The 12,241-nt window shown below is 33.3% G+C and overlaps 1 protein-coding gene across 1 annotated transcript in view; it reads left to right on the top strand.

Annotated features, from left to right (window-relative positions):
* The window catches only part of LOC148944859 (sodium channel protein Nach-like), a 376,236-nt gene that overhangs the window by 209,888 nt on the left and 154,107 nt on the right, over positions 1–12,241 (top strand). The window contains exon 5 of the mRNA XM_089099312.1: positions 666–780. Coding sequence (XP_088955438.1) covers positions 666–780 — 115 coding nt within the window. The remainder of the gene's footprint in view (positions 1–665; positions 781–12,241) is intronic.

Here is a 12,241-nt window from a genome sequence, read left to right as displayed (position 1 = left end):
AATATGATGGTGTGATTTTCATTAAGTTTCAATATTTTTTAGGGGGTCTTTACCCTTTTTTTCGAAAATCAGCCAAATTTTCTCAGGCGCGTAACTTTTGACAGGTAAGATTAAACTTGATGAAACTTATATATTTGAAATCAAAATTAAAATCTGATTCTTTTGATGTATCTATTGGTATAAAAATTCCGTTTTTTAGAGGTTCGGTTACCATTGAGCCGGGTCGCTCCTTACTTACAGTTCCTTACCACGAACTGTTTGATATGTAGAGCCTTCAACTTGGTGCATATGTCTAGTTTGAAGGGTTTGGGCGTTTTTGGCAGTCTCTAAATTAAAAACTATGTCTTAAAAGAGCACTGTATGATGTTTGAGACTGTTACGTTGTAAACGCGAGCTATTGTGAGATCACTAACCTGGGGTTTGTGGAAGGCTGTTCTCATGAATCGTCAAATATACAGTTTTTCTTGGCTGATCAGGCTGAGATTTCAGTGAACAGTGAGCTACTTTTCTATTGGTACCAAATAATTAAACAACAGTTGAAAAAAAAATGGAGAAACAAGTTTCGTAAATGCGTCAATGAAATGATAAATAGATAAAAAAGGACAGCTATAATTAATTTTCTAGGTTATGCCTTGTTATTATTTAATCGTCTTTACTATTTTCAGGTCACGACATGTGAAAAGAAGTGAATCGTCTGGCCTAAATATGGGTCTGACAGTAATTCTTGATAACAAAGTAGATGACTATGCTGTCACAACTTCCCGATACAATGGCTTTAAGGTAAACTATAGCGTTGGTTAGACATCCAGTGACAAGGTCTGTCTACGTCCGTCTACTCTGAAAAAAAATATGTTTCTATACCACTACACTCACCGAAACCTTCCCTCACCATTGTTTAAAAACTAGAATTTGTTAAGTTGAGAATTGCAAAAATCTGAAATTTAAAAGTCTTAAGAGACTGAAAATATGAAAAGTTTAAGTTTTGGAAATGTGGAGGATTTTATCCTCAGAATTTGAAAAAATAACAGCATTAGAACTCTAAAAAGATTAAATAATTTGAATTATTGAATTGTGAGGAGTTATATACAGAAGCCTGAGAAACAAAAATATGAGAGGACTAGAAGCATGAAAAATAAAGTTTAATTTCTGGAAATATAAGGGGATTTTGTTGTCAAAATCCAAAAAATAACCGTCTTTAAACTCTAAACATGTTACATAAATTGAATTTGCTTTCTTTGAAGAGTTTACATCCAGAAAAATTGAAAGTATTAGAAGATTGTATAAAAAAAAGAGACTAACTTCTTCAAATATTAGGAGTTCTGTTGTAAGGATTCAACACACAAGATTTATAAAAGCCTAAAATTGTCAAAAAAATTGAACTTGTTGAATTATGAATATTAACTTTCAAGTCGTGGAAAAGCTTCAATTTGTTTAATTATAATGGTTTTAGTTGCAGAAATCTGAACATTCTAAGATTTGGTGTGGAATTGCTTGAATTGTAAGGATATTAGGTAACTTAACTTGTCGAATTCTGAATATTAACTCTAAAATTGTGGAAAAGCTTCAATTTTTTAATTATGATTGTTTTAGCAGCTGAAATCTGAGAATTCTAAGATTTGGAGTGGAATTGCTTAGGGACATTCTTTAAATATAAGGATTTTGTTGTCAAAAATCAAAATGGAGAGAAATATTTCAAATTTTTGAATTGTAAGGATCTTAGGTAGAGAACTTTAAAACTTAAAAGTCTTAGAAGTAATACTGCTAAAAAAAAAATGAAAGCCTTCAGTTCGGAAGGATTTTCTCTACCAAAACTGAAAATGATAATATAAATTTTTCTAGAAAATTTGAATGCTTTTAATTGCAAAGCTTATAAAATGCAGAAATTTGATAATTTAGAAGCTTACAAGTGAAATATAAAATAAAGTTGAGATTCTTTAAATGAGAAAAATTTTGTTGTTGAACATCAAAAATAAGAGGTCTAGAATTGTTAAAAAAAAACTTGAATTTTACGAATTATTAAATGAGTTTCGTGGTAAATGAATTTCTTAAATATGGTGGCTCTGAAGTTAGAAATAAGTTACTGAGGATTATGAATACGATTTTTGAAAAAGAAGAAGTACCTAACGATTTTAGGAAAACTTTAATTAGGCCACTTTATAAGAAAGGTGATAAAAGTGAGTGTGGTAATTATCGAGGGATTATTCTGGTCTCTGTAGGTAGTAAATTACTTAGTAATATGATACTTTTTAGACTGAGAAATGCCGTTGACAAAGTTTTAAGAAAAGAGCAGCGCGGTTTTAGAAAAAATAAAGGATGTGTCGACCAAATTTTCACTCTTAGGTTAATAATTGAGAAGTGCCTGAGTTTTCAAACACCTTTGGTCCTCAGTTTTATAGATTATGAGCAAGCATTTAATTCTGTTGATAGAAGAGCTTTAGTAAAGGTTTTATCCTTGCAGGTCGTCCCCATCTGGGTTGGGAGGACGTCATAAAGAAAGATTTAAAGGAAATGGGAACTTCGTGGGCTGCTGTAAAAAAGAGGCTTTGAATAGATTGGGAGATTATTTTGATGGACTTTCTCTTAAGGAGCACAGGAAAGGCAATGGGAGACCACGGAATCAAATGAAGAGGAAAAAGTCTCCTGGACTTAGACTATGCTGATGATTTAAGCATCCTAGATGAAAGTATGAGCAAAATGAATGAAGTTTAGAGGTTTTGCGAGTTCAGGGTGCTATAATAGGTTTGAAAATTAATACTAAGAAGACTAAGTCACTAAGGCTAGGAATAAGTGAAGATGAAAAGGTGAAGTCGGGTAACGAAAAGATCGATCAGGTGGACAGCTTCACTTACCTTAGTAGTATTATTAGTAAAGGTGGTGGGAGCAGTGAAGATGTCAAAAGTAGAATAGCCAAGGCTCAGGGTGTTTTTCACAGTTAAAAAAAGTTTGTAAGAATAGGAAGATAAGTCTGAAAACCAAGATTAAAATATTAGAAGCTACAGTGAAGACAGTGGTCAAATATGGCTCTGAAGCATGGGCGCTCCGAAAAGTGGATGAAGATTTACTAGATGTTTTCCAGAGAAATTGTTTAAGGATTGATCTGGATACCCGGCTGACTGACCGTATTTCAAACAATAGACTATAGGAAAAATGTGGTTCAATACCACTCCTTATGGCTATAATGAAAGAAAGATTTAAAGGAAATGGGAACTTCATGGGAGGGTGTAAAAAGGGAGGCTTTGAATAGATTGGGATGGAGGAGGAGCACGCGTAACTATGTTGGCCTCAGGCAGCTTGTTGCTGCAGTGAGTTGTTAGTAGCAGTAGTAGTAGTAGTATTAAAGTTTTAGCTACAAAAAAAATGAAATTCAAGGTGTTGGGCTACAGTTACAAAAAATTTCAATCGCTACGATTAAATTCACCTCCGTGTCCAACGTAACTTTACAGCAAAAGTATCACTAAAACATCATTTCACATCATAACAGTTGATCAAAAATTTTAACTGAATGTTCAGATTTTGCTCAAAATTTAGATATAAATCTGACATTTCAGTAATTTAGGAGAAAAGGTGATAAACCTCAATTCTTTCTACAACTATATGTATACAAATATTTCATCAAAATCCCCAATATAAAATTTTGAAAATTGGCTTATAACATTTTCAAATGTGAAAAAACAATCTAGATAGGCCACGACTAAGGGATAATCTGTTCCAACTGTCCCTAAATGTTTTAACTATAAGTAGTAACAACGGAGAAATTTTTTTATACAGGACAATGGAACAAAACTTTTAAATGAATATTTCAACCCTATATCCAAGAACCGCAAAACAAACGAAGAGAAAAAAAAACAATATAAAAGAAACTCACATTAAAATTCGATCATTAAAACTGAAAAAATAGTTATTTTTTAAAACAGCCCTAATATCATTACTTCAAGGAAGTTCAACCAGGACTGGTACACCAAGCGAAGTGGAAAAAGAATAATTCATTAAAATGGAATGAAAATACTTACAGACAAGCCTTTAAAGCTAATCTCGCCTTCTTGGCAGCCAGCCTAGATGGTCTATCCGTAACAGGTTGAGTGGAATTATTTACTGTTTTTTAATATAATTATCTAAATCATTCTAAATTAAATTTGTGTATGGGGCATTAAGCGAATATTCCCCCAAATCTCTATTTAAAGAAATATTACTGTTTATTTTTATTTTAATATTGCTATTTATTTTGATTTAGGCATAAAATAGGTTGTTCGAGAGGCAATTGAATTTAAAATCAAAATAAACATTAAAATTTCTTTAAATAGAGATTTGGGGGAATGTTCGCTTAATGCCCTATACACAAATTTAATTAAAAATGATTAACTAATCATATTAAAAAACCAGCAAATAATTCCACTCAACCTGTTACGAATAGACCATCTAGGCTGGTTGCCAAGAAGGCGAGATTAGCTTTAAAAGCTTGTCTGCAAATATTTTTACTCCATTTGAATGAATTGTTCTTTTTCCACTTCGCTTGGTGTACCAGTCCTGGTTAAACTTCCTTGAAGTAGTGATATTAGGGCTGTTTTAAAAAATTAAAAAAAACAATCAGTTTTAATGATCGAATTTTAATGTAAGCTTCTTTTATATTGTTTTTTTTTCTCTTCGTTTCTTTTGCTGAGGACGGCCCTTGGATATAGGGCCGAAATATTCATTTAAAAGTTGCGTTCCACTGTCTTGTATAAAAAAAAATTCCCCGTTGTTTCTACTTATTGTTTATAATGGAAAGGCAGTGTGGTCTTCGTCGCTAATACTGTTTTAACTAATGTTCCAGGTGGTTCCTTAAATGTTTTAACTAATGTCCTAGGTGATTTCCTAGACGTTACAAATGACAGATTTTGTAAATTCTGGTAATCATAGCGTCTTCTGATTGACTCATATACGCGTGTTCAACCAGGTGTCTGCCCTTGGGGAATCATGCGTTAGTGAATTATCCTAAAAAGAGTAGTGAGGCCATAGAGGCTTTGTGTGACATCCCTAGGGACTATTCTTTTCGTCCTTTAATCAAGAAGAAGGTTTAACGGCGCAAGAAGAAAGTTTAATGACACATCCCTATTTCTACCTGTCCCACAACGCCAGGTTTCCGTGACAGAGCAGACAAGACTCCTAGATTCCAACGGAACCTTGTTTTAAAGTCACCTGTGTTTTCAAGCACACACCCTGCGACGTCACACGACACACCCCCGGTTCCCATAGTATATTTCATGACACCCCTGGAATATTTTCCATAGAATTTCTATAACACCCCCTGGATTCCCGTGACGTCACATGACACACCCCTGTTTCCATGGGAGCCGGCAAGTGTTTTGTTGGCAAGATTTTAAGTGCATATCCTGTTTTCATGACATGGCACAGCCCTGTCTCCACGACACATATGGTAAGATTCCCATAATATAATTCCATGACATTCCTGGCAGATTCCCATAAGATTTAAAATCGTCCCAGTTTGAAGCGTTGCACAAGTGGGTGCTCTACAATGACAGCGCACATCTTACGTAATGGCAGCGCACACATCGCTGTCACATTATACTTTTTGAGATTTTATTTATCGTCAAAACGTTCAATGCTTTTTATAGTTCTTTGTCCTCGGTAGGACTCATAGGGTCAACTTCTATTTAATAGAACAACGCCCCAGGCGCCAGGACCAGTGGGCTATATCCAATATTCTGTCCTGGTTAATATATTTTAGAAATAACGTATTGCACGAAAGGAGATTCCCCGTGCTTCACTTACTAGAATGAGGTGTTTCTTATATCTGTAACTATTGGCACGTAGACGGAGACTATCTATTTCCAGAAATTGTACCTATTCATTGAGTAGTGCTTTCTTAGGGAGTAATACCAGATAATATAGTGGATTGTTCTTAATGTATTTTTAGCAGTAAGGGCGAAAGGGGACTACAAGATGCTTAAATTGTGTAACCGTTTGGGTATTGAAGACTCATCCTAAACAAAAAATCTAAAAACACAGACCTTTTAAATAAATATTTCTATAACCTACAACAAATTTACAACGTTATTAAAACAAAGAAAAGGCAGTTAAAAAAACAAAAACAAAAAATAAACCGTGAAAAAGCTTATAAAGAATAAAGTACAAACAAAAAGAACCAAGTATTAACGCAAAATACAACTTACCAATTATTTTCAGACGGGCAAGGTTGATATTTCATGAAAATTTAGGCCATATTACGTATTTCTGAGAGCTATTAACGAAAGCACCACGTTTTCATTGAGCTAAGCTTATGACTATTCACCCACCTTGACATTTCGCAAGCCGAGCCTTCCATGGTGCTCCACAAAACACCCCCACACCACTAAGGCATTACGCGGCTGCCCCTGCCATACATGTGGCACACACCCACAGCACCCCTAGGACATTTTCAACCTTTTTCTTTCAAAAATAAATTTGTAAACTAAAAAATTACCATTGTTTTTAATTCTACAGCGGAAACAGACCATTTCATTGCTAGACAGCGATAATCTATGCTAATTCCGAGCCTATGACACTGAATAGCTAATGCACGGAAGCCTCTAGCAGGCAGTAATGCATATGGCGGTTTTAGAGCGCATTTTTCCAGCAAAAATATTCACTTACACTGGAATTGATCGTTTAAACCTAATGAAAAAAACACTATTAGTGTTTCTTCTGATGAGCCCTAGAAATTTAGGCCAGCGTGGCACAATATGTCCCCCCCTGACAACATCCTCAGGGGGCAAATTATCATATATATTGATTTTTTCAACTTTTTTCTCTAAGAAAAAATTAATTTTGTAAACTAACAAATGACCATTGCGTTTAATTACACAGCGGAAACTCGCCATTTCATTGCTATGTTATGATGCACCATGCTACTTACTAGCCTGTGACATGTAATGGTTGATCTACCGTAGCCTTTAGAAGGCATTATTGCACATATGACATTTTTTGGGGGTATTTTTCCAGCAAAATATTCACTTACACTTGAATTGGTTGTTTAAACTTAATGAAAAAACCTCCCTTAGTGGTTCTTCTGATGAGCCCTAGGAATTGAGGCCTGTTTCGCACAAAATATCCCCCCCTCCGAAAAACCCTCATGGGGCAAATTATCATATGGATTTTTAACCTTTTTCTCTAAAAAAATAAATTTTGTAAACTGAAAATGACCATTGTTTTTAATTGGACAGCGAAAAATTATCATTTCATTGCTAGATTGTGAGGTTCCATGCTAGTTCTAAGCCTTTGAGACTGAATGGTTGATAAATGTCAGCCTCTAGCAGGAATTATTGTACATATGACATTTTTGGGATTTTTTTTCAGCTAAAATATTCACTTACACTAGAATTCATAGTTTAAACTTAATGAAATACCCACCATTTTCACAAACACCTAGGGGGCATTTTTGAATAGGGGTATGCTAGCACTTGAGTATTTAAGCCATTATTTATCATATTTTAACATTTTTTCATGGTTTTAATGTCTTCTAGGGCTTTAGGGTCGAAGTTTGAGAATTTTAAGAGATTATTTTCCGCAAATTAATATTTTTACATATTTTTCATTATTTTCCTGGGGTTTAATCGATCCAAGAGCATGAAAACATTCAACTTCGATACCAGAATGGCACTGCGATACCGTTTTTACATACACCTAGGGGGCAATTTTGACTAAAAATATACTAGCATTTAAAGATTTGAGCATTTATGTTCGATAGTTAAAAATTTGTTTTATATTTTTAATATTTTCTAGTGCTTATGGGGTGAGGTTTGAGAATTTTAAGAGATTATTTTCGGTATTTTAAGATTTTCAGATATCTGTCATTATTTCGCGGGGGTTAAATAGAGACTTCTTGCATGTTGTTTCTTATCTTTGGGAATTTTTTACATTGATACTTGACCTCGTCAAGCTGACTATGTCAAAAGAACTTGTTCGTCAAACTTGTTGTATGTTGTTTTTGTCTCTTCATTAAACTTATACATTGATTTTTCTTCTAGTGAAATTGACTATATTCTTGGAACTCATTGATTGCTTGTTATTGTTCGTAAACGTCGTTTCATGTTGTTTTTTCTCATCGTAAAACTTGTACATTAATTTTTGCCACGTGAAACTGACTATGTTCATGATTTTCCTCATTGAATCTGATGCGAATTGATTGTTATTCGTGAAACTTATTGCATGTGGATTTTTTTTTATTCGCAAAACTAGCACAATAATTATTCTCATTGTGAATCTGATTTTATTCAAGGAGCTAATTGTGTGCAGATTTTAGTTCTCGGAACTTCTTACACGTTTATTTTCTCGTTGTAAAACTTTTACATGGATTTTTCTTCTCGTGAAACATGTTTCACGCTGATTTCTCTTTTCATAAGACTGTATACTGAGTGTTTTTCTTATTGTGGAACTCGTCTTATTCGTGATACTCATTACATGTTGATTTTGTTCGTGAAACTAGTTACATTTTCTTGTGTCTTTTCTTCTCTTAGCAAACTTGTACACTTTTCTCCTAGCGAAACTGATTTTTTTTTCATTTAACTCATTGCATGCTTATTATTGTTCGCAAACGTTGTTACATGTTGACTTTTCTCATTGTGAAACATTTACAACAATTTTTACTTTATGAAACTAATTTTTTCTATGGAACTCGTTGCATTATGATTTATTTCGTGGAACTTGTTACACGTTGATTTTCTCTTCGTAAAACTTGTATATTAATTTTTTCTTCTCGTGAAATATGTTTCACTTTGATTTCTCTCTTCATGAAAATGTTGAGTGATTATTTTTTTCTCAATGTGAAACTTGTCTTTTGATCGTGGAACTTATTACATGCTGATTTGTGTTCTTAAAACTTGTTGCACGTTGATTTTTCTCCTCATAAATCTCCTACATTGATTTTTTTTTTCTCCTCACGATTGAACTTTTTTCTATTCTTTGCAAAAATTAGGAATTGAAGTGTAACTTTTTCTCTTCCTTTACAAAATTCAGAATTAAAGTGGAACTTTTTCTCTTTCTTAAGAAAATTCAGAACTTAAATGGAACTTTTTCTTCTTTTGGAAAACTCAAGCGTAGCATTTCTCTTTTTTTAGAAAATTCAGAACTGATAAGAAATTTTCTCTTCTATCGAGAAACACAGAACTGAAAGGTGACTATTTTCACTTCATTGGATAAAATTTCGAATCGAAATGTAACTTTGCTTTTCCTCTTCTTAGAGAAGATTCAGAACTGAAGTGTAACTTTTTCTCTTCTATGGAAAATTCAGAAGAGAATTTGAACTTTTCTTAGCTTCATGAGAAAATTTAGAATCAATCAGGAACTTTTTTTAAATTCATTGGAAAAACTCAGAATCAAAATGTCAGCATTGAAATCAGAATTAAAGTGGAACTTTTTCTTTTCTTTGGGGAAAATCAAAACTGAAGTGTAACATTTCTCTTCTACAGAAAAATCCAGAGGAGAAGTGGAACGTTTTCTCTTCTTTGATTAAATTAAGAATTAAGAATATTAAGAAAAACAACATGTAACTAGTTTCACAAAAAAAATAAGCATGTAATGAGTTTCACGAAAAAAATGAGTTTCACAATGAAAAAAAAAATCAGTGTAATTTTTCGTGAAGAGAAAAATAATATGAAACATGTTTCACGAGAAAAAAAGTCAATTTAGAAGTTTCACGAAGAGAAAATAAGCGTGTAACAAGTTCCACATACTAAAATCTGCACGCAAAAAGTTCCTTGAACAAAATAAGATTCACGATAAGAAAATCATTGTACAAGTTTTGCGAAGAGAGAGACGAAAAAAATTTTCACAAACAAAAATCAGTCCTCAGCAAGTTCCACGAAATAAAATCATCATGCAATAAGTTGCATGGAAAAAAAGGTTTTGCGTGGAGAAAAGAAATCAATGTATATGTTTCCCGATGAGAAACAATCAAAATACAGCCACGTTTACGAACAATAGTATGCAATGAGTTCCAAAAACAAAATCAGTTTCGCTTGGATAAACGTGTACAAGTTTGCAAAGAGAAAAAAAACATGTAACTAGTTTCTAGAAAAGAATCAGCCCTCAGCAAGCTCCACGAAATAAAATCATCATGCAACAACTTCCATAGACAAAATTAGTTTCTTGAGAAGAAAAATTAATCTATAGGTTTCACGTTGAGAAAAATCAACATGTAACAACGTTCCCCAATAATAATAAGCATAAAATGAGTTCCATGAACAAAATTAGTTTCGCTAAGAGAAAAGTGTATAAGTTTGCTAAGAGAAAAAACAGAAGAAACATGTAACTAGTTTCAAGAGCAAAATCAGCATTTAATGAGTTTTACGAGTAAGACGAGTTTCACAATGAGAAGAAACCAGTGTACATTCACATGAAGAGAGGAATCAACGTGAAACAAGTTTTACGAAAAGAAAATTCAATTTAAAAGTTTCACGGAGAGAAAATCAGCGTGTAAGAAGTTCCACGAACTAAAACTTGCACGCAATAAGTTCCTTGATTAAAATCAGATTTACGACAAGAAAAATCTTTTTAGTAGTTTTGCGAAGAGAAAAAAATCCACAAGTACTCAGTTTCACGAACAAAATCAGTATGCGTCTAGTTCCATGACAAAAATCATCAAGCAACAAGTTCCAAGAACATAGTCAATCTCACGTGGAGAAAAATCAATATACAAGTTTCACAACTAGAAAAATCAACATGCAACAACATTAACTAACAATAATAAGCATGCAATAAGTTCCATGAACATATTCCTGAAAACGACTGTAAAAAGGACAATCAGGCAGTTATGTAAATATGTAAATGAAGCGTTGACATCAATGAGTGAAACTTGATATTTATGTTATTTTTCTTGTGGAATGTAATTAAGAATACTGTTCTGTATGGCCTGTTTTTTGGCTTATAATAAATTATAATTATTATTATTATTATTATTATTATCATATTCAGTTTCGCTAGGAGAAAAATCAATGTATAAGCCTTATGAAGAGAAAAAACAACATGCAACAAGCTTCACAAACAATTTCCATGAACATAGTAAGTTTCACGAGGTCAAGTATCAATGTACAAGTTTCAGGGGAAAAAAATATGTAAAACGTCTCTTTTAAACCCGCCAGAAAATAATGAAAAATATGTAAAAATATTTAAACGTATCCCAGGGCTTATCCCAGATTTGCTTCTCAATGTTAAATACCTGGACCACCTGTCTTGGCTTTTTTCTACAATTAGCCATGTCTTGATGCCTACTGTAAACTACTTGATTTTAATTCCAAATCAAGGGAAAATAATCTGTTAAAATTCTCAACCTCGCCCATAAGCCCTAGAAAATAAAATAGACTTAAATGCTAGTACATCCTTAGTCAAAATTGCCCCCTAGGTGTTTGTGAAAACGGTATCGCAGTGCCATTCTTGTCTCGAGGTTCAACGTTTCCTTGCCTTTGGATCTATTAAACCCCGTGAAAATAATGACAAATACGTAAAAATATTAAAATACAGAAAATAATCTCATAAAATTCTTAAACCTCGACACTTAAGCCCTAAAAATATTAAAAATATGTAACAAATGTTAGAATGGCGTATATAATTGTTTAAAATACTCCAGTGCTAGCATACCTATAGTCAAAATTTCCCCTAAGCTGTTTGTGGAAACGGTAGGTATTTCTTATAGTTTAAAAAATCAATTCTAGTGTAAGTAAATATTTTTGCTGAAAAATGCCCCCTAAAAATGTCTTATGTGCAATAATGCCTGCTAGAGGTTGCCGTGTGTCAACATTGAGTGTCAATGGCTCGGAGTTAGCATGGAACATCACAATCTAGCAATGAAAGGGCAAGTTTCCGATGTCCAATTAAAAACAATGGTAATTTTTTAGTTTACAAAATTGATTTTTTGAAAGAAAAAAGGTTGATAAATCCACATGTATAATAATTTGCTCCCTGAAGGTGTTTCACGGGAGGGGGTAGTATATTGTTCCACACTGGCAGTAGTATAGCTACAATGATAGAGACGAGGGTGGTATCCATATAGCTATAATGATAGAAACGAGGGTGGTACCCATATAGCTATAATGATAATTAGCAGACAGTACTCCCCTATATCTATAATGATAAGTAGCGGACAGTACACCCGCCATACAAGCAGACAGTGTAATGACCGGAATTCAACTACCGTGAAAATTCGTGCTGATCTGTGTTCAAAGTCCGTGATGTTTTCATGGTAGTGATTCGTTTCCTTTGTTTGAAATTG

Source organism: Artemia sp. Qi Xiang Cuo, chromosome 13 (genome assembly GCF_049724085.1).
Source record: "Artemia sp. Qi Xiang Cuo chromosome 13, ASM4972408v1, whole genome shotgun sequence".
In the NCBI taxonomy this organism is placed as follows: domain Eukaryota; kingdom Metazoa; phylum Arthropoda; class Branchiopoda; order Anostraca; family Artemiidae; genus Artemia; species Artemia sp. Qi Xiang Cuo.
The sequence above is the reverse complement of the archived record's forward strand: the minus strand, read 5'-3'. Positions and strand labels throughout refer to the sequence as shown.